The sequence below is a fragment of the Polypterus senegalus genome, chromosome 10 (assembly GCF_016835505.1).
Source record: "Polypterus senegalus isolate Bchr_013 chromosome 10, ASM1683550v1, whole genome shotgun sequence".
NCBI lineage: Eukaryota > Metazoa > Chordata > Cladistia > Polypteriformes > Polypteridae > Polypterus > Polypterus senegalus.
In genome coordinates this window covers 1,314-26,584 of record NC_053163.1, presented here as the reverse complement: position 1 = coordinate 26,584, position 25,271 = coordinate 1,314, and the positions used below count along the sequence as shown (strand labels likewise).

Below are 25,271 nucleotides of genomic sequence, written 5' to 3'. Positions count from 1 at the left end.
CGTGTTTGCTGCTGCTCTTAAATTTCCTTACTCTATACATTTAAGGCACTACAAAGGGTGTAAGTGCTTCCCTGCTCCTCATTTGCCAAAGTTCTGGGGCTACAATGCTAGACCATCTCATTTAGCAGGAAAGACGTTGTGGCCTCGGCTTCTTCGAGATCATCTCTGTAACTGTAAGGCGCTATATACGAGTGGCTCCTGGTCCTGACAGCCCTTTTTTCATGGACTGTTTTTTTTGAGTCATCTTTATTTTGCTTACACACATGATCCAGCCTGTAAGGTCCTGTATCTCAACAAGTTTCCTGTCTTTATTTTCTCTTTTTCACTCGTGTGCCTGCACTTGGACCATCTTTGAAAATGTCAGGCCCTCTATAGGTGCGTCTTGCTGCTCTTCAATTTCCTTTGCTTGGAGTAGTTTGGGCGCTGTCTCTGAAATGTAAGGCATTACATGCGAGTGCCTCCCTGGTCCTACGATTCCCTCGCTCCTGATTTTACTATGGAATGGCTATCCACTACTCTTGGATTTATTCATTCAACTGCGACTACATCTCGCTCTGGACTTGTGGTAGATCTCCTCTACAAATGTAAGGCACTATATACTGTATATATATATATATATATATATATATATGAGTTGTTGTGTACAACTTGTTCTGCACTGCTCAAGGATCATCTCTTAAAATGTTATTCGTGAGTGGTCCGGTGACTCGTGAATCATCAGTTAAAGTGTAAACTTTGCCATTCAAGCAGTGCCGCCCTGGTGAATGTCCCTCTCTGTGCCTTCGGTGATCCTCACTTGTTTTTGTCTTTCCCACAACTAAGAGGATCGGGACAAGAGCAGACCTGCCCCAAGTTCCAACAGCCCCCAGACAAGTTGCCTGGAATCAAGCCTGCTTCTGCACATGCTCAGACACCGCTCTTTTGTCTCCAAGGCTGGCCGTGGTGCGCCCACCTCAAGTCGAGGCTTGTGGAGTGAGGGAAGAGCAGCGGACAACAGCTGACAAGACGAGACAAGAAGCATTCCCATGCCACACCTTGAATTCCAGGGGTAGAAGACGCTTTCCTGCCCCCTTCCACGGTCACAGGACCTGCCAGGAACGCAAGTCACACAGCTTGGAAAAGGGCAGAGTTTTATTTCACAAGGAGGAGCGTCATACATTTTGGAATTAACCGGGAATTAGGGGCAGCACAAACTTACAAAGTATCTTTTGAGCAAAACAGGATTTCATAATGATCTGGGATTTTAACTGTGGAGTGACAAATTGGTGCCATCTTCTGGTTTTAATCTCAAAAATGCACCCCACAACATCACATCTGCCAGTCTGCTACATTTCAGAATGTCTTAAAACATTTAGAGCAGCATTAACACAGTGCTGCAAATATATATTAGAAACCATAAATTCAAATGAAGGAAGCAGGCAGAGCAGGTTTGAGGTGACAGAGGGCGCTGCTAAGCGGGTTGCCCTCCACCTACAAGCCTGCCTTCATCTCCAGCTCCTTTATCCTCCTGTCCTGTTCTTGTACCGTGGCCTTCAGTTTCTTCACTTCCTCAATCAGGCTGTTGACGTCCTACAATTGATCAAAGGGACAATGGTCACACACTAGAGTGGACAGACACCAGTGAGGGCAGATTGAGGTGGGGGACTGATACTCACAAATGAGTCACTGCCAGCAGCCCCTTTGGCGACAGGCTTTGTCATCAGAGCTTTGTTCACTTTGAATTCTCTGGTCTTTGTGGGGGCAAAGCCGTCCTTCAGGGAAATGAGGATGGGCTCCCCGTCCTTCCCTGAGAACCAATCGTCTGCCTCCACAGAAGGCTCAGGCCCAGCCGTGTCTGGATACAAGTCCTCTTGGAATACATCAGACTTTGAAAAGAGACAGGAAATTGGTCACTGTGAGCTGGGCATGGAGACCATTGCACTGCCCCCATCCCGAGCCCTAAAGTAGACTTACCTTTCTGGGGACTGTCATTACAATGGGCTCACACTTGCGCTCGAGAAGTTTGTAAAACCTGCAGGGAGAAGAGGAAACCATGATGTTGTCCTTCATGCTGGTCCTATTCACACAACTGTGCCCTCGTTTGGCCATCCACACATAAGATGAGTTTTATATGATAGGACATGGAGATGCTCACCCACCCATCCACGACATACACGAGTGCGAGACAATGCTGCAATACATAAAGACCTGCATACCTGCAGCCCACTTACCTGGCAATTTCACACTTGTGCACCTCAAGGCCACGTTTTGTCATGTACCCCATGCCACGCTGCGACTCCTTGCTGCTGTACATGGACAGGTAGTGCACAAAGGGTGCCTCATCTGTGATTTCAAAGTAGCGGATACTGCTGTCCCCCTGTAAAAGAGGCAGGAAGGTAGGTGGCAGGTCACTTGAGCTCCCTTTTCACCAAAGCGTCTGCCCATCAGTAAAGTGCACAGTTAGAGTGTCTGGCAAAGTCATGAGACCAGCGTCAAGACAGACTGCTCTGCTTGCAGATTTGAGAGTCACGTAGGGCCCAGCAACTCAAACGTAACTTCAGAGGCCCCATCTTGGGAGACTGTGGCAGGTTGAAATAATTTGCAAGGCCTCTACAAGGGGCTGGATGGGCGTCATGGCATGGGTGTTACATTATTTTTATGTGGAGCGATGGTGGCATTAGTGGCAGTGAAGTGATGATAAAGGCCTGCACTTAGTGCTTGTGCCTCACTAGCATGCTTGTGGTTGAGATCGCCGCCTGTGTCCTTTTATTTTGTACATTGATTTTTTAAGTGCCACAGTTGCATCCTTCCACTTTTGCCAACATTTCCTTTTCTCAGACTCAGTGTAGTCATTTGTTCCCAGCTCTGCTTGTACTTTCCATTTTAGTTCTTCTACATTGAGGAGTAAAAGTATGAAATATTTAAACATGTATGTGTTTAGATGTGTTGACCTATGTGAAGAAAGACTGCAGATCGGGCATTGGGAAATTGGTTGGCACAGGGCCCCCCCAAGTGCTGGACCCTGGGCAGCTGTCTCTTTCACGATTCGAGATGTCTCTGCATGCCCTGTCTGAAGTTTTGTAGGCTGTTGGCAGAGTTTGTTTTAATCTCAAAATATATAAAATAAGGTACTGACTGACCCAGCGAATGAATCTGAATCCCATTGCCAGTGTGTCTCCTGGTGGATGTATAGCAGTGAGATGGCACGTTATGAGTTCACAAATATCACACTGGTAATGGGGACGAATGCCTGACTTGGGCTGACAGAAACCCACCCTGGGCTTTTACATGCAGGAACTGTCCAGGTGAGAACAAGATGGTGTGTGTGAGAGACATGTGGGTGTACATCTGTGTGTGTGTGCATGTGTGTGTGTGTGTGTGTGTGAGTCTCAGGGAATGGGGGATTGTGCCTCTCTGAGCACAGAAGAATCCACAGCATTAAAATAGCATTTCAAGTGTTTAGGGCTGAAGCCCTCTATGAATAAACACTTTCAGAGTTACTTCAACACAAGTGGGGATTCTGCATTAAGGGACAAGATGGCACAGCCACACGAGATGTTGTGCAAAATCAGTAAATAAGCTTCCCTTGGTTGTTTAACTCATCATTAAAATGCTTAGAACAAACCCCAGCTTTGTCTTCTGCACTCTGTCATCTTGACATATCTGGAGACATCTTACTTCATGTAGTCTGTAAATCGTGTGCTTGCCTGGTGCTGCAGACCTGGATGAATTGGCCCTGCAGTGTCCTCCATACCCCTGGCTGTGTGTGTGCAAGTCCAACCTCAGCTGTCCAGTTTGCTGATGGGGCTTTAAGGTCATCCCCGTATTTAGATGAGGACATTCTCTTGTTGTTTTTTTCTGTCACACATTTTGGTGCGAGTCTTTCCCGTCAAGGCCTTGCGTGCCGTACCAGTGAAGAGGAACAAGAAGTCCAGTACCATTTGCTGCCTTAAAGGCAGATGCAGTATTTTGAAAACTGAGAAAGGAGATCAATATAAGGAATGCACTGTTCATAGGACATTATGTTGTATTTTGATTTTCATCCATTATTCAGAAGGGCCACATTACATTTAAAAAAGCAACCAAGGAAGCCTATGTGTGCTCCATGCAGATTGTGGAAAAGAAGCTGGCCGCCCAGTATATAATGCTGCTACTGGATGAGCAAGCATGCTTGTGGGTTTGAATGCGGGTTCTTCCATGTTCTTGTCACAGAGGTGTCCTTTTCCATCTCAGAGCTGTTTGCTCCTAAACTGTGTAAATGTTGTCATTTCAGTTTGTCAGTTCCTAGCCTGAGCAGTTACTGTTTGTGAAGCTCTCATTTTTCTTTATGTTTAAATGTCTAACGTTGGACCATGTCGGATGGTGACGATGTCAGATGATATCACAATGCTGTGATGCCAACTGAGAGAGACCAGGCACTAGCATGCCATTGCGGGATTTTTTTTAGTTGAAAATTGCATGACTTTGTATATTTCATTCATTATTAGTGACAGAGACCGACATGAATTGCTAGGTAAGATCGTGTTAATGTTAAAGACGGCTGCAGTCTGCACAGAGCAAGGACAATTCTGGGATGGCCTCACCACAGTCCTCGTGTCAAAAACACCACTGTAAGACTGGCGATTCTGCTGTGTGTGTGTGTGTGTCTTCTCTTCTTTGTATTTGCGGGTGCATGTAAATGACACTGTGGCATTAGATCTCACCTTTCCACACAGGTAGACAATATTGGTGTCGGGATCAAAGAAGGGAAGCAGCACTCCACTGCTCGTGTCCAGTTCCTGTAGGGTCAAGGGCTGCGAAAATGCATTCTGCACAAATGAAAGAGAACAAAGAGACATTTCAGAGTCCTGTGAAGCACAGTGGGGGGACAGGGTCTATGAAGTGTACTCACCGGGTCCCACAGCGCCACCTGTCTTTCACTCATTCGACTGAACCCAGTGGTCAGAATCTTTCCATCGGAGACAAAGATGGCTCGAACAGGCCGACTGCCCTCATGTGGCTTCTCTTTCTCCTGACACAGAAATAATACATTTAGGCTGGCCTATCCTCTCCCAGACCAGCAGCTAGCATAATATGGTGTCTGGGAGGACACTGTGCCTTTAATCATTGCCAACTGTGCGCCACTGCCGTCACATTGAAGAAGAATCGATGGATACTGTGAGCTCTGACACGCCTCAAGAAGCAATGAGAGCTGCTGGATGAGGAAAGAGTCACTCTTGTGTTCTTGTCATTCTTCACATTTACAAGGGCACACCACCATGCGATGTGTGTTTTATTTGTCCCCATGGTGAGACTAGTGGCATTACTAGGATGTCATTTTGGTGTGGCCTTTTGGATGTAAAGGGAGGGCAAGCAAATGCCAAAATAAACTAAAACTTAATTTTGATGGATTTTTCATTGGGTGGACAGATGACTCTTTTTGGCAGCCACTGTCCACCCACCTGTCAGAACATCTCTGACATGAATACTGACCCCTGCTACCTAAACTAATCAGTCTGAAATCCTGGAGAGAGCAAAGACTGGAACGAGAAGCCACAAGAACTGTGACTTTGTCTGTTAGAATCGACTGTGTGCTTCAGAAGTTTATTTTCTCCATTGGTGCCATTTATCATAGCACTGCCCTCCATTGTCAAAGGCCATATCTCAGTTCTGTCTTGTTAACAATCAAATTGAAATTGTTCTGTTTTACAGTATGTTTGCTTAACCTAATTTGTAAGTAAATCAGAATTCTGTGAAGAACGCCATGCATATATACATTTAATTGAATTGAAAAAAAATGCAATTGACCAAATGGGTGCCAAATGTTTTTGTCCCCCATACCACCCCTAACCCCATCAAAACACTTACAGCAATGATATTGCCTTTGCGTGGATTGATGATTCGGATCATCTTGTCTTTACATGAAGTGAGGATCTGACTGCCATTATAGTTCCAGGCCACGCTGTAGATCATATCCGTGTGAAGGGAGTCAAGCGTGATCACTGGCTGCGCCTTAGCCACGTTCCAGATTATAATAACATTGTCACAACCTGAAATACAGGGAAGCAAAAATCAGCTGTGGCTCCTGTAGGTAGCCATCAATGGACGACAGTGAAAATTCCACTTACCAGCGCTGAGTAGTACATTGTGTGCAGTGGGGTGCCATGTTACAATCCCCACTCGCTTGGAATGACCTTCCAGGGTCACAACAGACTCCGTCATCGGTCGAGTCAGGCCCCCTTCTGGAATCTCCCAAATCTAAGGAGTGAAAATGAAACGATACACTAAGTACAGACGTGCTGATTGGCTTTGACTGGGTGATTGACACAGCTGAGCTCCTTCTCACCATTACGCTGCAGTCCTCAGAGCCACTGGCGATGATATTGTCATTGTGTGGACACCAGTCAATGTCCAGGACTGGCCCAGTGTGACCACAGACTGTAGGCTGGGACATGTCAATGCGGCCTGTCTGCAAAAAAAGAAGACAGTCAGACTGACACAGATGTCTTCCCACCAACCCACACTTTTATTTCTGGCCACTGGCAAAAACTCCAATAACAGATAAGGTGATGCAGACCTAAGTAAGCATTGACAAATGGAGAGCTCAGCACTTGGGCTTCATGAAACACTCAAATACAAAGTGATTAAAACGATTGGGGACACGCATTCTGGCTCTACTTGATGCCATTAAGCTTTCTGTCATATTGTCACAGCTGATAAAATTGATTTTGAAATGCTTGGTATAGGGTGAAATAGAATGACCAGATGGGCAGGTGGACAAGCTGGGCTTAACTGGACAAAGTAGAAGAGACAGCAGGAGGGCTGGGGATTCAGTCAAGGATGCCCAAGAGCACCAAACAACAACTGTGCTCCATGTGTGCACCCCTGAGGCTCACAATTATGGAAGGGCTGGCTCTTATGTTTACTGTTCCACACTGAGACTTTATGTTCTATAATGCTGCTGGAATAATGCAAATTCATTTTATACCTGTGTATTATATAGTGCCTTTCACATGAATCTATCTATCTGTCTATCTATCTATCTTCTGCATTTCTAATCTATCTGTCATATATTGCATTTCCTGTCAATCTATTTATCCATTATGTAGCGCCTTGATCAATCTATATAATTATCTTATAGCCCCCTTATTATGTATCTATTATATGTTGCCTTTCACACCTGTATATCTGTCTATGTACAATGCATTCAGAATGTATCCAGAGCCCCCCTTTATTTTTCACATTTTGTTGTTACATCCTTGTGATAAAATCATTTAAATTAATTTTCCTCCACATCAAGCAACATTCAATACCCTGGAAAGACAAAGAGAAAGCGGGACTTTAGAAACATTTGCAAATTTCTTACAAATAAAAGAATGAAATGTCACATTGATACAAATTTTCAGACCCTTTCCCATTACATTTGAAATTTGGTTCAGGTGCATCACATTTTATGTCTCATTATTGAGATGTTTGGAGTCCACCAGTGTTCAATTCGATTGCCAGGACTTGTTAGGAAAGGGACACTCCTGTCTCTGGTTACACAGGAGAGCAAAAACAAAGCGATTAGAGCAAGTTGAAGGAATTGTCTGCAGAGCTTAGAGACCGGATTGATTATGTTGCAGCAAAGATCTACAGATGTCTGAAGCATTGAAGGTTCCCAAGAGCACTGTAGTCTCCAAACTTCTTAAATGGAAGAAGTTTAGAACAACTACAATTCTTCCAAGAGCTGGCTGCCTGGTCAGACAGAGTAACTGGGCAACAAGAGCCTTGGTAAGAGAGATGACCAAGAACACAAGCTCTACAGAACTTCTAGAGAAGCTTCCAAAAGGATAACCATTACTGCAACACTTCACTGATTTGGGCTTTTTGACAGAGTGTTCTGCCCCACATGCCATTAGCTGTTATTTGTTGACTTGTCTTGTCATTTATTAACACACCTGTAATTCGCGTCCCTCACTCACAGTAGTGTCATAAATGTCTATGAAACTCACGTAAAGCATGTAGGTCTCATAATAAACATTTAAATACAATACACCCCATGTGTCTCACGTAGGCACCCCTTTATCTCTTGTTCTGGTCACGTCCGAAGCGTATCTTTAGGGTATATAAACCCCTGGGTCTGGTTAGTTGTGGTACGCAGAAATTTGAACCTCTGTCTACGCGCTTCTCATAGTCTTGATCTAACCGTGGAAATCACTCGCCTTGTAAGTGTCTTTTAAGGCTTTATTGTTTAAAGTATACTGTCTGCTGTGTATTGCTTTGTAAATCATTATTTGTTGTCTTTGGTTGTACACCTGTATATACCTGTAGGTATTTCTTTTGTATATATTTCAGTTTATAACGAGGTACATCTAGTAAAAGCTCATCGTTGTCGTTTTTATGTGGATGTGCCGAGTTGTTTAAGCTCTCTGTGGTCGTGTTGCACAATCACCGCAGAGTGAGACAGAAAACAGAGGCTTCCCCTCAGTAAAAGACACATGAGAACCTGATTGGAGTTTTCATAAAGACACCTAAATGACTATCAAATTGTGAGAAATGCGATTAGCATCATGAAACCAGACTCCACTCCTCACCTGTGCAATACCATTCCAATAGTGGTGCATGATGGTGGCAGCATCAGGGACTGGAAGACAAGTCGGGGTTGAGGGAAAGCAGTCCAGAGATATCCTTAATAAAAACCTGATCAGAGCACTCTAGGCCACAGATGTGGCTGTAGGGTCACAAAGCAAAGACAACACAGGAGTGGCTTATGGACAACTCCATGAATGTCCTTGAATGTCCCAGCCAGAGGCCGGACTTGAGCCCAATCAAACATCTCTGGAGAGACCTGAAAATAACTCTTCATTGATAATCTCCATCCAACAAGATCAAGCTTGAGATGATCTGCATGGAAGTATGGCAGAAAACTCCAAATCAAGGTGTGCGAAGCTCTTCATGTTCGACACTAGATGACTCCAGACTGATTGCTGCTAAATTAGCTTTCACTAAATACTAAGTAAAGAGTCTGAATATTTGGGACAATGAGATATTTCCATTTTTTATATTTAATAAATTTGCAAACAAATTCCTATAATCCTGCTTTTGTGCTGTCATTCTGGGGAATCGAGTGCAGCTTGAAGAGGGAAAAATGAATTTAAAAGATTTTACCACAAGACTACAATGTAACAAAATGTGAAAAAAATGAAAGGGTCTGAATACTGCATCTAATACAGCACCTTTCATATCTGTCCCTCTTGACCTTATATAGTGCCTTTCATAATGATGAATGTGTCTATAGGAGCATGGCAAAGATAGATAGGCCGCTTGTAGCCAGTTGTAGCTTTACTCATGCATACCCTGCCATGCAGTGCCTTTGATGCTGATGTGACACTTTGGTGAGACTGAGAGTCTCATTTCTGGTCACACAGGATGTCAAGGGTGGAGACCAAACAGTGCAGTGGCAGAAATGCACACCAGTATGTGAGACAGCCAAACGCTCATATATGCATTCATTAATCCAATAGAAATCCACTTGTGAATACAGTAGTACAATGATGTTTTATAGTGTCAGTCATTGAGTATATCATTGCACAGCAAGGACACACACACTAGGACACTGATCAGTGCACAGATACACATCAGCACACACACGCGTTCACTCTCTGACATACACAACCCCACAGGGACATCTTAAAATTCACAAAGTCACCTACATAAATTCATGGGGCCTCATATACAAATCTCTGTGTAGGGAATGACACACTTGTGCATGCCTACGTAATTATTGGGGTAACATACACTCACATACACTTCTACACCCTCTCACACATTTTCCATTTTAGCCTGCAAATGTCTCCTACTCAAACAAGGCTTTGTAGGGGACACGGACTGGGATTGCAACAGCGACTTTCCCATTACGCCCAGAAGGAGATGGGTGATGCTGCAGAGGTGTAGGACTAGGCCTCAGGTCCTACGCACTGCTCCTCAGTCTTATTCTTCCCAACATGGAGGCCATTTCCTCTTGTGACAGCTACTGCTTCCTGTGCTGAGCATGGTGCTCAAAACGCCTTTTAAGGTAAAGCAACCGTGCCGAGAGCCTCGCCCGACCTTTCCGTATTTTTGAGCAGAATAGTTCAGTTCCGGGTGACAAATGCCAACGCTCTCCTTTTAATTCTAAAATCATAAAAACTGTGACATTGAAGAAATGCAAGATGATCTGCTGCTCAATGATAAATAAAATAGGAGCAGTTAGAATGCTGAACCTGCTCACGTCTGACCAACTTTGACCTCATTGTGTTCTCCAATCAACCGGCCTTTAGCCTATGATGCTTTTACTTTTAAAAGCACAAACAGTATTGTCACTTTTGTCACTAATGTCACTTCAACTAAAAGGCATTTTTACTCAGGCCTCTGGCTACCATCTCTGTATCCACCCGTTTCCTTCTACATTTTGATATCTGTCTTCCTGCCTAGACTGGAGCCTCTCTGAGTGGCAGGTGATGCCCTGCTTTATTTTCAGATTTTCTCCACAATACGGTGGACATGTCTTAGAAATGAAAAGCTACTAATTCTTGACATTGCCCACCCTTATTTTATTGAAGGTGCCCCGAGTGGACGGTCACATCTCTGGTCAGCTTACCTTGCTGAGCGGCAGCACCATGAAGGCTCCTCCTCCGCTGGCTTCCACAATCATGGCTACAAACTTTGGATTGACGGCACAGAAATTGCTGTCCCAAGTCATCTGAGAGATGCGGATGTCATCATAGCACTGGTCTGCCTTGACTGCCTGGCCGAAGACATGCCGAAATTTACTGGTGCGTACCACCTTCCTGGACATTCTTGTCTGATCTTAAGTTGAAAGACACAAAGAGGCCGTTAGGACAAAAACAGATTCCGGTTGAAGCAGGACCAAGCTGCCCGTGTCCCAGATTATCAGGCCCTCCTACTCAGTTCTCCTGCTTACTGCTAAGCAAGCCAGGCTTTCAGCTGCACAAGGAGAAGTCAGGCAGCTAGTGGAGGAGCAGCTCACTGGTTAGTGATGCACCCAAGATGTTGTGCAATGGACACGTCTTACTTGACAGTTTTACAGCAGAAACAGGAAGTGCAAAGAGAGCTCAGTTCCTCACCCTGTGAAGTTAGATGTGAAAGCGGTAAGGCGGCAGATGAAACCTCCAACCTCAAAGCTTCCTGAGCACCACAGCAACCCCAGCAATGAGCTACAATAAGAGCCGTTAGCTTCAGAAAACGACTTATAAGGATATTCTGTAGCAATGATGCCCCGCCCCCCAAGGGCACTTCTTTGTTCATAAATTATGGCGTCCAGCACCCGGCAGAACACAAGATGACCCTTGGCTTATGGGGATAGAGGAAGCCCACCTCATTTTTGTTTCTAATTGGAATGAAATTCCAGTCTGTATTTTGCGATCCCGGCATCGTCACCAAACCACCATGCCTTGGCCTGCTGTTCTGCACAGCTGCACACCTTTCAGATCCCTAAACTCCTGCCAACCATGAGGCTGAAGCTCTGCTGACATAAGCAATGATTTGCCTTCATCTCAAGGAAATCTGAGGAGGTCCACAAATGGATTCCTCATCCTGACCTCTGCACATCCTGATTAAAGACAGTAGCATCACACACTGCAAGCTAGACAGAAGAGAAAATGGGCACATGGAAAGCCTGAGATGGATGATGTCCTCACACTGTGTCAGATCAAGCATTAAGAAACTGGTCATTCACTGCTAGGCTGTCTAGGTCACACAGTGCTTACCTGCAGGGTCCTATGTAAGTAGCACATAGTCCGGGAGTGGATGGGCACTCAGGTGGGCGGGGCGCCGGGGGCATGTGAGGTGTGTGTGCGTGAGGATGTGGGTGCAAAGGGCAAGAGGGTGCAGCTTTCCTTTACTCCGCCTTGACCTCCCTCTCTAGCGCAACTTAAACCTGCATCCCACTCATTGTTAAGGAGAGCATTTACTCCAGTTTGTCTTCTCAAAGGATGTCCAGATCTTCAGTTTTTGAAGCTGCTAACCCAATCAAAATAGCATGAATGCTCAGATTGAAAGCTCTTTTGTTTAAAAAAAGCCATGTCTGTTGTCAATACTGTAAAGCCTCCGAAATCAGCGAGAGAACAAAGACATAAAAGCTGATAAGGGTTATGGGGCCAGGAGTGGCGCGGCAAAGGGGCTTCAAATGGCTGGAGGGCTTACAGCTTCCAAAAAGTGCCCGGCCTTTGGCACCTGCGGATACCCGAACGTCGAGGGAGACGAGCAACATGGCGCAGTCTGCCTGGTGTCTTTAACGACAGCAAAATCGGAAGCAACAGGGACAAAGCAGTCAGTCAGTTAAAGGACAATTGTAACACTCGTTCAATGGAACTTCTGGCCAGGGATCATTTATTAAGCTTGCATCAATAAATGGGAGACAATCGTAATGAACAAACCATGCAGCGCCCTAACCTGCACGGGACGCCGGTCGACGGCTCACACGCGCAAACGTCATGAAAGCAAATGTGGAGGCGCCAATGGGAATTTAGAATTCTGTTGCTTGTGGAGTGCTGCTCACTTCTGAATGGTTACTGTGTGAACAGTTAACGCTACATATTCACGTTTGAGTGTTTACTGCATGATCGCTGTTGTCAGTGATCGTGTCTTGACGTGTTTTATTGTATCTGTTTAGCAGCAGTGTGTTATGTTTTGTACTTTTCTGCTACACGTCAATTTTAAAATATCCTTACTCTCCACGTGTTTGGAACAGAGTGAGAAAAACAAACAGGCAAGCAAGCAAGCAAACAAACAAGAAATAAAAAATCCGCACAGAAACGGAGTGGGAACTCCTCAGCGGAGATGCGGGGCACCGGTGGTATAGTCCAGCATGTAGTCAGCATATACCTCTGGTGAAAGAAATCCAATACTTCATGGAATATTTTCTAGGTTTAGATTTTCTTTTGAAAGCACTTAAACTCTTAAATACTTGATTTCAGTGTTCTTGTGTTCTTTTAAAATAACTGTTTAAACGTTAGGCACGTAAGAGTGGCGTCCAGTCCAGAGCTGTTTATACGTCAGGTAACGTTTGGTCTCTGGCCTTTCGTAACATCTCTTGATGTATTTTACTTCTCCCTATTATTTTTTTCTGAACGTCTAAATAATGCTGTGGCATATTTATAAAATATACAGATATTAAAAAGATCACCCGCTAAGCATTCCATTTTCTAGTAATAATATCATCCCATTCTCGATATCACTCATTAAACAAAAATCAAAAGGCTCGGAGAGGAACGCCATTCGCACTTTGTTAGACTGTAGTTCATTTGATTGGATTTGAGTTCCTGTCTTTGTGACCCGGTGATTTACGCTTTGTTGTATTTGACTTTATTTTATTAAAATTCATTTCCTTTGTGGTCTGCAGGCGAAGATGAACTTCCTCTTTTGTCTCGTCAGCAGCACATGCCAACACCAGAGGAGTCTTACATTGTTATTTGTTTCTGTTTGGGAGACAGCGATGCATCCGAAGTTTGAGTAACAAGGGATGCTGACGAGCAGCTGTTTGACAGGCGCTATATTAGAATGTATCAGAATGCGTAATTATTGTCACGCCATAGCAGCGGTTCTCAAACTGGGGGCGCTGCAGCTGTACAAGGGGGGCGTCGAATAAATGAACAAAACATGAAAATGAATTATTTATATTTTTATTTCAAATTTAAATTTGTAAGCATATAATCACAACGAAGGCATTATAACTAAAATGAAAAATAAAACATTTCTAAAACATAGATCTAATGACGAGCGGCACCGCTGCTGCTGCTTTTATAGTCGCGAATTTTCAATCCAGAAAGCTCGAGACGTATCGGTATCTGTCGCGAACATTCGGGTAACAGCAGATCAAGGTGATAATGCGGCGCGACTGCACCACATTGGCAGCGTAGCCAATATTGCCAAATTGAGATAAATAATTTACTGCCTATTGGGTTATTCTCATGATACAACTAACAGCTGAGTGGTATAATATTTGTCGGACGAAAATACGTTCGTCTCGCACAGATTGACTTCATCGGTGTCCTCGTTTACGAGATTTTTAAAAATTAAAACATATTTAATCGTTTCTTTACATAAAAAAATAAGTATAAATAATTTATTCTTTGTTTTTGGGATTAGAATTACTACCAAAAACCACACAATACATTTTAACAGTCAATAAAGCACTTTAAAAAAATTAATTGCAAATATTTCATCGAAGTTAGCCAAACACAAACAAATCTTATGGAAGTAAAAATGATGAACCGCGACACCGCACGAGTATCATACCTTTGTTAGTTGTATCATGGGTTATTCTAATCTATTTTATATTATACAGGGGGCGAAGAATTATTCCAGGTAGAAAAGGGGGGTTTGTCGTGGTAGCAAGAAATACGAAAGTTTGAGAACTGCTACCCCATAAGAATTTGGAGGTCGCACCTTCTAACTCTACATTTTAAAGTATGTACAACATATAGCTAACCCCGTACTGTTTGGGTTAATAAAATAATATATGTTGCACGCATAATCCATCTATACCGTCTTAATTGACAGTTTTTAAGCACTTAAGAAATAACTTGTCTGTGCCGTGATCGCCATCTTGTGGATTGTGACGGAAAGAATGACTGCAATATTAAAAAAACAAACTCAACCCAGCACCTCTTACGTCAGTCGTGTCTTTCAAAAAACTGCTAATATATTCAAAGGAGCTGCTCACTTTAGAAGGTTTCTTGCCCTGTGAGCCAAAATATAAGTTATGGGGTCGAATGCCAAAATGGGGGTGGCGTTGAGGAGGGTTACTTTCCTAAAAGGGCTCTGTCTTTTCATGTGTTCGGAATCCCCATTTCAGAATGTGATATGTATATTTAAAGTTGCATCAGACTGTTAGGGAGTCAATTAAAATGGCCTTATCTGTCTTTGCAGACCTGTTTTATTATGAAAAGCACATTAAGCAACCATCAGACGATTTGTAGCTCCCCGGCTTTGAAAATTTCTAATGCAGCAAGTTGCACTTCTTTGCAACGGGGAAGTCAGTTTCTGTAATGAAGCCTCCCACTTTTCGCCGTCACTGTTACTGTGTTGTAAGTTGCTCTTTGTAACCGCACAGCGTGTTTGCAAAACTTGAAGTGTCTGGGTGGATTAGGTTCTTTCAAGTTATAAATTAAATGTAAGGAAATGTTTCTTGTGGCTATGGCTTAAGTCTTTCACGTTTTTGCTGTATTTCATTTCTCATAATGGCAGTATTAGAATGTGCCAGCTTTAACACTTTAAATGATCCTTCCTGCGAAGGCTCTACATCAGTTAACAGAGCCCCTGCAGAACTGGACCGAGAACATTTCGACATAGCAATGAATTTATAACCTATAGTGTAGCTCAGTTTCCACTTATTTTTAACCCTTAATATATATTTTTAAATATTTCAAAAAAGCTTTGTGTGGATTCTAAAATATTACAAATACATTTTGGGTGGCACAATTTAAGCGCCGCTGCCTCTCAGCAAGACATAGAGATTCACATCTCGGGTGCTCTCTGATGTGTGGAGTCTGGATGTTCTCCCCATATCTGTGTGGGCATCCTCGGGGTGCTCCGGGTTTCTCCCCAAATCCAAAGATCTGCAGGTTAGAAGGACCAGCGATGCTAAACTGGCCCCATGATAACTGGGTTAAAATTCAGGCTCTCCACAACCACGCTCTCTGGATAAGCCAGTTTACAACACAGGTGGATAATTATATTTCAGAAGTATCTTGCGCTGAATGCATTTTAAAATAGTTAAATTGGATTTCCAGATGTTTTACAATCACTTCTAAAAGTTAGATTTTTTTTCAAGTTGCATTCCTTGTCTATTTCAAGATTAAAATTTCAAGCCATGTCACATGCAATTTAACACATTGTAGGACATAAAAGTTTTCAAATTTGTGCTTTTAATGGAATTTCAAGGCATACACTGTAGCATTTTTCTTCCCACAGCCCAATGTAACAGAACAAATTTAAAGCATCCATCATTGGCACTTCATCAGGTACATTACTTTGACATCCCTCACTCACTGTGTGTCTCTGGTTCTTGTTCTGGTGCAGCAGAAGCCTTCTTTGAGTACTTGGCTTTTAAATGAACCTGTTTCAAGTGGGCATGTTAGCTGTTTTTCTGTCTGTTCTCTTCCTTATTGAACATTTTGCTTGATTTCTGATGGGGCTAAAGTTATTGACTTATTTGTAGCTGCTTATGTGTACAGATCTGTAAAGTAACGATGAATGATAAAAGTCACAAAACTGCATGTTATCTGCTCAATACAAGAAATTCTTACTTTCAAAAGAGTAAAGTCCAATGACCTAACATACAAGTAGAGTGAACCAAGATAGATCAATGTTCACTAACTTGTAAACCTTATATTTTGTGTAAATAATTATTAACCTATTTGCTGATAGTATTTCATTATAATGTGATTAATTTAGCTGTGTTTATCCAAAATTACTAAAGTTCTGCAGCATTTAATTTGCTTCATAGAATGATTCAAGCACCAGTGTAACACATGATCAAATAATTCCACAAATAAAATATGTTTTAAGTTTTAGTAAAATTTCAAGGCAAGATAGTTCACACAAAAATAGAGAAAAAAATGATATAACAAGGAAAAGAAAAGAACAGTTCTTGTTTTAGAAAAAGTTATGTTTAGGGCTTATGAATCTTATTAAATTTCTCTAAATTTGGTCATACAGTCGTACTTGAGGCACGTTAGACACAGTCAGAAAACTGTATGCCATCTCCTTTTTACAAGCATATCTGATGTGCATAGTCGCAGTAAGACTACTTCCTTAACTGGCTTAATTAACACTCTGATCTTCAAATATAGCTGAGGTACTTCTATCTCATATCACATTTCTGCTTCAGGAATGTAAGTTAATTTAAAAATTAAAGGAACACAGTTTAAGATTTAACATTTATAACTTTTATTTCACATATACATAATCATTATTATAGTAAACATATATCAGTGTAAGATCTTGAATGGTTTATACTGTAAAAAGCTAACTGTATAAAGATTACATTATAAGACCCTCGGACTTTGCTTGGATGGCACCTTGTATGTAACAAATGCATACACTGCAGACAAATCATTCATGATGCATCTGTTAAGATCTTCACAGAATTGAACAATTATCCAAAACAAGACATCAAAGACATGGTAAAATAAGATAAATGAAAACTGACATAGTTTTACAGGCCTAAAGGACCTTATGATAAGTGACACTGCAGAGGAATTCAAACATCATAAAAATAAATGATAAAAAGAGGCATATGTCTATGACTTCTTTATGAGAAGACTTTTGTAGGTGTGTGTATATGTAATATATACTGTATAATATGGCATCTATCTGGGCATAACACTGGAGTGAAGTTAACTACCATATTAACTAAGAACTTTCTACACCAGTGTTTCCCAACCTTGGTCCTGTGGACCACCTGTGGCTGAAGGTTTTTGTTCCCACCAGCTTCTGTTTTTATTTGGACTCCTGGGCTAATTAAGTGAACTGATATTTCTCAAGTTCTGTGTTTTTGGAACAATATAGAAATTAGAAAACTAAGTTTAGTGTGTATATATATATATATATATATATATATATATATATATATATATATATATATATATATATATATATATATATATATATATATATGTACCAAGACATTATACGGGAATAATGTATATTTTTCTTTTTAAAATATATTTTCATCTTGTTTTTCATTCTACTATTCTACTATTGTGGGTGTTCTAATTGTTTAATAAATCCGTTATTTTCTAATTAGTGGGTCTGATGCTAAAGTTCACAAATGTTTGAAGCAATGTTTGAGCATACTGACAGTAGAATGAAGAAAGCACTGGACTGACTAAAATTGAGATGGCAGAGAACAACAGCATGACGTTGTTATACAACCTGTTATCCAGCAATGAACACAGAACAACAGGGCCCGTGTAAAGTAGAAACAGTCTAAATTCTGTTGCTTTGCAGCGGTCAATTTCTTTCAGTGTCCACTGGTATATAAGGTCACAAGTCATTTAAATGGTCAGATAATCTAGTAATAATGTTTGCAGGTAATCGAACGTTTAGAGGACCTCTGAGCCAAATATTTAACAATTTCCTGACAACCCCCAAACAAACCAAATGCATGTAATCAACTGGAATCTGTGATACCATGCCAATGCTTGTTCCTTGAAAAGCATGCAAGCTGAACAGATGATGTTGTTCATCAAGTTTTTGTGAAAAAGATTAATCTGTTCTGAGTGTGTATTCAGTTAAAGGAAAAGTCATCCTGTTGTTGACATACTGCCCTCGCTGTGCACATTTGTCACATCCATGATATCCACGATGTGCTTTTGTGTTCTTTAAAAAAGCCCTGGCAGGTGTGTCACACACAACAGAATCTACTTTCAGAAAGAGCAATTTTCCATTAAAAGAAAACCCATTTTCTAATTCCCTTAACTCGGTAACAAAATCTTTCATAAACTCCTCAGATGAATTTGGTTTGTTTTGTCCACAAAATAGTCCAATAACAACTGGCACTTTCATAGGAAGGTTGTCCCAAAATAGGCGAAAGCTGAATGCTAGCACTTTTAAATAAGGGCAACCCATCCACATTGATCTGCAACTTCAGGGTAAAGCCTTCTGTGATTGAACTTATGGTATCTGACAGAATTTTACTGATTGAAGCAAGGATACCAAAATAGTAATAATGGCCACCAACCTTATTCTGAATAGAATACTCACTTTTAGTATTGAGGAGAGTTCTTGCATCTTTTGGGAGTTCAGGATGATAAAGTCTCAACAACAAGAGATATTCCAAAGGTTAAAGCCCAGTTACAAACACTGTCACTGAGGCTACATGGCTCTTCAAAATTCTCATCAGAATGCAGATCCAAATCAGACTCATCCTCAGAAAAGTCTGCTGTCTGAGGACACGCAAAAATGTCTGCTGTGTTGAAATACCTTCATTCCGAACATTCTCATTCTCCACTTCACTTCCATTTTCAAAGTCATTTTGCTCCACTCTCTCCTCATTTCCAAGATCACCTTCCTCCATCCTTTCCCCATTCCTAATTCCGAATACAAAGTTAAAACTGCAGTTCTCCCTCATTTGCAGAAGTCTCCTATCAACATCTCTGCGTGCTCTCCGTCTGAGGGTTGAACCCGATACCACAGAATCAGCCATTTCTCACTGGTGATTATCACGATGCATGAACTGCAGGTCATAAATATACACAGAAAGAAATATAAGTATGTTTAACATGTTATTGTAAAATATTGTGTGTGTAACTTTGTGTACACACTGCTTACTGGTAAGTAAATATGTAATATGTAAAATAATGTTTGAGCTAGCTAAAAAAACAGCTTACATTATTTAATTCAAATATAAACCAGCAACAGTATTTGTTTGTTAAATTTAAGCTTGGGCTGCACACCAAACCCACTGAATAGCATGCTACAAAATATACATGTCTTAAAAACAAAGGATGATTTTTACTGTCAATTTGATATAAATTAAAAACAGTAATGGATTCAACAATATTGTATATATTGCAATCATGTGATTTTTCACTGTCTCCAGGCCACATTTCCAGCAACCTTTATATGTTCATACTAGTGTTCGTGAGAAATCAGGGCCTAGTTCACACCTTTCATTAACATGCAACTCTAGTGATTATCCTTCCATCATCCAACCCACTATATCCTAACTACAGGGTCATGGGGGTCTGCTGGAGCCAGTCCCAGCCAACACAGGCCGCAAGGCAGGAAACAAACCCTGGGCAGGTCGCCAGCCCACCGCAGGGCACACGCACACATCCACACACTAGGGACAATTCAGACTCGCCAATGCACCTAACCTGCATATCTTTGGAATGTGGGAGGAAACCCACTCAGACACGGGGACAACATGCAAACTCCTCGCAGGGAGGGCCTGAGAAGCGAACCCGGGTCTCCTAACAACGATGCAGCAGTGCTACCCACTGCACCACCGTGCCGCCCTCTAGTGATTACATTTATCCAAATTGAAATCTAATCGTACTTTCTCATGTAGGTCTATTACAATTTTTCTTAGTTTCACTTTGGTGGTTAAATGCTATCAAACTGTGATGCGATAACAAAAAAAGAAAATATGTGAATGCTAGGTGTAAATGGGGCCAGAGCACAGAAGTGTTAATGTTATATTGCACTTTGTTTACATCACCTGATATTAACTTTTTGAAATGTCAAACTTCAGAATTGGATTCAGATGATGAGGAAGGATATAGGCAGGGTGAAAAGAGCACCTAAATCAATGTAAGTTTGATTCAACTTCACCTGTGTTTTATTGAATGTATGAAAGTTTTGTTTTGAGTAATATATGCACATTTAATCTTCTGTAAACAGCCACTACTACGGTGACACTGACTATGAAAGTGAACATGATGACTTGGCTAATAAAACAAGAGTTCCCTTGACAAGATTTTCAAAACCTCAACAGTCAACTGGACCTTGCATGTTCTCCCCACATTCTGCACCTCGGGTACCATCACCACCTTTACCATCTGTGCCACCTTGTTGCTCACCACCACATTCTCTGCTTCAGGTGCCACCTTCTTACCAGTCATTATTGCTCTCTGAAAATACATCTCAACAAATTTCCACAAGCCTTCCAAAAATGAAAAATACTTCTGAACTCTTCAAGCCTACTTACAGAGTGGGTCGATGTGGAACAGAACCAATACCTTGTACTGGTAAGTTATGATCAGAACATTGACTGTACTTGTTTCACATATTCAACAAACGTTTGAACATATCAGAGCATACTTCAACAAGTTATTAGTTATGTTATGGTATTTGTTGTCATGTTCATTTTGTGCCAGTATATTCCTTGATTTTTAGTGTTTTGGTTTTTAAGATGTTTTAAATTTTATATGTTCCAAAGGATGTTGTGTTAACATATATGAGAGTTAAGTTTGCTCCAAAATGCAAGAGTAGGATTCATTGCCTTTTCAAAGTATTCAAATGAATAGTATCCTTTTTATGTTTTGTTGGTATTTATTTTCAGCCGCAGATCTTCATATCCTCACATTGCTTGAACATGTGAAGCACCAGCTGTCACAATTGGCTGTCATGATCAGTTCACTATCTGGGCGGCTAAACATTGAATGCTCACCTGATATGCCTGAGGAGGTCCAGTTTCCTTTACAATTATTGGAGGAAGTGGATGACTTTGAAGCCTGGTTGAAACAACCAACCAATGCTTTGAAGAAAAAGAACATGGTATGGACTGCAAAGCTAGACTTCGTTCTCTTTCTGGTTTTGTTTAATTTAAAATATTCACTTGGATTTTGTCATAATTGTAAACAATTACTAATTCTTTTGTACCTAATAGGACAAGACCAAAGCTACACATTATATACTAATCATTGGCAACATAAGAAACTGTAGAATCAGTTATTTCTCAATGGAAAAATATTTTATGTTTCTAAATTAGTTATAAGGTATGGCATGACATGGGTAGAATGTCCGAAATATGTCTGCATTTTCTTTTTTTTTTTCTTTAGTAATTATTTATTATGGGTAAGTACTGTTTTACACACAATACCCATGTGACTTTACAATTATTTGTGCATGGGGATGTAATATTTACAGAAGTGTCATCCAAAATTTGCACTAATATAGCCGTTTTAGCTGTTAGCTGTTAGGTGGGTAATCTGTTACAGGATGTTTATTGTGTAAGGGACTATGTATGTTTAGGAAAATATTTAATAGCTCTACAGTGTCCTACAGTTACAAGAAAACTTCCTTTTACAATAACAAGAGTTGCAAATATAAATTATGTCATTTGAGCTTTCTGAACATTACAATCCATAAATTTTGTGCTTCCTTTGTTATATACAGTACTATTATTATTACAAAATTAATGTCTACTGGATTGAAGTTGAAGCTAATATTCAGCTGTTTTTCTTTTTTTACTTCAGAAAGTGTAACTTTTTAGCAATATTTGTCAGAATGCCAATCATCAAGTCAAAAGACAAATGCTTCAGAGTGACCATTGATGCTGTTTCTGCATATATTTTAGTATTTTAATTCTAAAGTCACTGCCTGTATATTATCTTTTCTCCTTGTAGATTTCTGTACTGGCATCTATCGGAGGACAAGATACCAAGCGTGTCACTTGGAATATTCTTTCACATATTTTTGGAGATGATGTTGCAAAAAAGATAAACTGGAAGGGAGTGAATGAAAAACGGGCCTTCGGTCAAATGGCAACCAAAACTCTTATTATGCGTAAGTATCAAGAAAACCAATTATATGAGATTAGTCTAATTGTAGTAAGATGTTACATTTTATGCCTTTGGTGGCTCAGTGGTAGTGCTGCTGCCTTGCAGTAAGGAGACCAGGGTTTGCCTCCTGTGTCCTCTCGGTGTGGAGTTTGCATGTTCTCCCTGTGTCTGCTCTGGTTTCCACTCACTGTTCAAAGGCATAGCGGTTCAGTGTATTGTAAAATGGCCTTTGTGTGCGCTCACCCTGTGATTAGACGGGTTTCCTGTCCAGGGTTTGTTCCTGAATGTGCCTCAAAGCCAGCTGGTAAGCCTCCAGCCCCCCCATGACCCTGGTCTGAATTAAGCAGATTAGAAAATTACATATTTTAAGATATAGCCTAAGTATTTCAGATTTCTGGAAAATTGCAATTATTAAATAAAATAATTTTCCAGGTGTCTATCTGACACTTTCTGCTCCTTCTAAAACTCCTGCCACATTCTTAGGAGTTCTTGGAGTTTCCTGTTTGTCAAGAAAGAGCATTAGGAGTGGGTTTCCGGTTTTTATGCATTTATAACAAAGAATCATATATTTAGCTAATTGCACTATTTTATCCACAACCCCAAATAATAAGTAAACAATTAGAGAAAAACAGCAATCTTAATTCAACCTTACAATTGAATTGTTGTCAATATTTCCATATTGATTATTTTTATACTTGCTCTACAAAAAAAGTCAGTCCACAATCTGTACACAGCCTTCATTGATCAGCATTAAAATAAGTTCACTAAAATCAAGCATTGATGATTTCATATCATTAGTCAAACTTGCTTCTTCTTTATTCAAACATGTTGCTGTGTGGTCAATACGCAGAAGTTCAGTGGTTCTCAAACTGTGAGGCGGGCCCCCCCTAAGGCGGTGCGAGTAACAAAATGGGGGGCGCAAAGATGTGAAAAAAAGAAAACAAGAATCCAAAATATGAAAAATCCATCTATTGAAACCAAAACAAATGAACTTAAACTACATTCTGATGCTAGAACAATAAATAGAGAGTTAGATAAATGTCGATCAGTTAAGTAGGTATAATGAAATATGCATCTAAGATATATCATTAATTGAAAAAGAACAAATTGGTATTAGTGGGCTCCTTTCAAAAAAAACGTTAGGGGGGCGCGATTAAAACTGTTATGAAAACTCGGGTCGCAAATACTTAAAAGTTGAGAAACGCTGCAGTAGTGCAAGTGCCAACCCTTATTTCACCATTTCTATTAGTGGAAAGTGCCTTAAAGTTCTCAACGTCGGTCCTCGGGAGCCCCTGTGGCTGCAGGTTTTTGTTCAAACACCTGATAGCACTCATCTCATTTAATTAGCTCGTATTTTTTTCTTTATTCGACATTCAGAAAAGCACAGCAGCATGATTTTTACATTTATAAGACATTTATAATTATTTCTGCTTTTGCTATAGATTTAAATGCTTAAGTCTCTTTTGTCGATCTCATTATACTTTGCCCTTTCTCTGTGCAGTTTTTCCCCCTTCATTGTATCTTAATAATGACAACTAAAAACGAGCAGAGCGGACACCCAGGAAAACGGCACTGAATAATCAAAGGCTGCAGCTACTTTAGAGTCAGACCCACTAATTAGTAAATAATCGATTAATTAAACAATTAGAACACCAAGAAAAGTAGAATAAAAATCAAGATGAAAAAACTGTTAAAAAGAAAAAAAAAATACATTATTCCTATATAACTGCTTGGTACATTTTAATATATATATATATATATTTAGCAAACTTAGTTTTCTAATCAATGTATTGTTCCTTAAACACAGAACTTGGGAAATATCAGTTCACTTAATTAGTCCAGGAGTTCAATTAAGAACAAGCTGGTTGGAACAAAAACCTGCAGCGATGGGGGTCACCAGGACCGACGTTGAGAACCCCTGCCTTAAAGCAACTGTTTGCCATTTGATGTTTCTGATAATTATTTTTCTGTGTTTGCCTGTAGGTGCAGTTCGCAAGAGTCACATGGCAGCCAAAGCTACAGATGTGGAAATTAATGAATTTGCCATTAGATGGTTCAGTTTGGCATCTGACCGTGGTGGTGGTCGCAATGAGCGCTGCAGGAGAGTACAGGCAGCAGTGCCTTCTGAATCAGGACTGATGTACATACACTTTAGTAGTCAAGTTTATTGTTGCTTTTACTGTTTTGGGTAGATTTCGTCATTTTTATACTTGCATCCTACACTTTTGTGCAAATGTGTTCATTTTATATTTCTATATTTTAACCATGTTACTGGATATTTGAACTGTTAAATACTCAATATACTGTGTTAATATATTATGTTTGTTTGTAATTGTAGTTACAGCTTTGGATCCATGGAACTGCATTGAGTTTACATAACAAGACAATAAATAAACCAGTTATATAATCAAAGTTGTCATTCAGTTATTTTTCTCTTAGAATTTAAGTGTCTGGTATTAAAAGTTATGTAGAAAATACTATTTAAGTCAACTAGGGCATGTAGGCGATATTGCTATAAATTATGTCATGAGTTGCAGGTTTTTTTCTTTCTTTTTTTTTTTTCTTCATGTTATGTGTTTGGAAAGTGCCACCAACAAAAGTATACTCCGCCAACTCAACTGGAGTTGAAGTAAGCTAGCATCTCTGTAGAATCATTTTGAGACCTTGATTAGTCCATTCCTTGATTTCATGAGGCTGTTCTTATAGACCATGGCATAATTAGGTAGAATTGAATATTAGGAGGATGACCCTGTGTTACTCATTCATTTCAAGGCAAGATCATTATTTCATCTACATTCTTTCAACATGTCACCAAAAGTTAGCCCCACTTGCCTTACCAGATTAGAAGCTGAGGTAAGTTTAAGAACTTGGATCTACAGGAGCCAGATCAGGCACAGAGTCAGTCCGGGGCTGTAAGGAATGTGTGCCAGAAAAGGCCCAGATTGTAACAGAATTATTTGATGCTGGTCCAGCTCTGGGGCCTCATGTATAAACGGTGCGTACGCACAGAAATGTTGTGTAAGAACTTTTCCACGT

At 40.6% G+C, this 25,271-nt stretch overlaps 2 protein-coding genes across 4 annotated transcripts; one reads left to right on the top strand and one right to left on the bottom strand.

Annotated features, from left to right (window-relative positions):
- Window positions 1-1,113: 1,113 nt before the first annotated feature.
- On the bottom strand, window positions 1,114-11,262 carry coro1a (coronin, actin binding protein, 1A). The gene is made up of 11 exons (XM_039764728.1): window positions 11,067-11,262; window positions 10,580-10,788; window positions 6,305-6,427; window positions 6,087-6,216; window positions 5,827-6,008; window positions 4,871-4,990; window positions 4,683-4,787; window positions 2,211-2,356; window positions 1,954-2,011; window positions 1,656-1,865; window positions 1,114-1,569 (listed from the first exon to the last, which is right to left on the bottom strand). Exons 1-11 carry the CDS (start codon window positions 11,245-11,247, stop codon window positions 1,471-1,473), a joined length of 1,563 nt encoding a protein of 520 aa, XP_039620662.1. The 5' UTR covers window positions 11,248-11,262; the 3' UTR covers window positions 1,114-1,470.
- Window positions 11,261-24,599, top strand: LOC120536406. Of its 3 annotated transcripts, XM_039764729.1 has the most exons (6): window positions 11,261-11,722; window positions 20,204-20,262; window positions 20,353-20,699; window positions 21,014-21,228; window positions 22,080-22,239; window positions 24,219-24,599. In XM_039764729.1, exons 2-6 carry the CDS (start codon window positions 20,216-20,218, stop codon window positions 24,425-24,427), a joined length of 978 nt encoding a protein of 325 aa, XP_039620663.1. In that variant the 5' UTR covers window positions 11,261-11,722; window positions 20,204-20,215; the 3' UTR covers window positions 24,428-24,599. The 3 variants fall into 3 exon arrangements, with proteins under 3 accessions (XP_039620663.1, XP_039620666.1, XP_039620665.1); XM_039764732.1 differs by lacking the exon at window positions 20,204-20,262 and having other exon boundaries at window positions 20,552-20,699; XM_039764731.1 differs by lacking the exon at window positions 20,204-20,262.
- The last annotated feature ends 672 nt before the right edge of the window (window positions 24,600-25,271 follow it).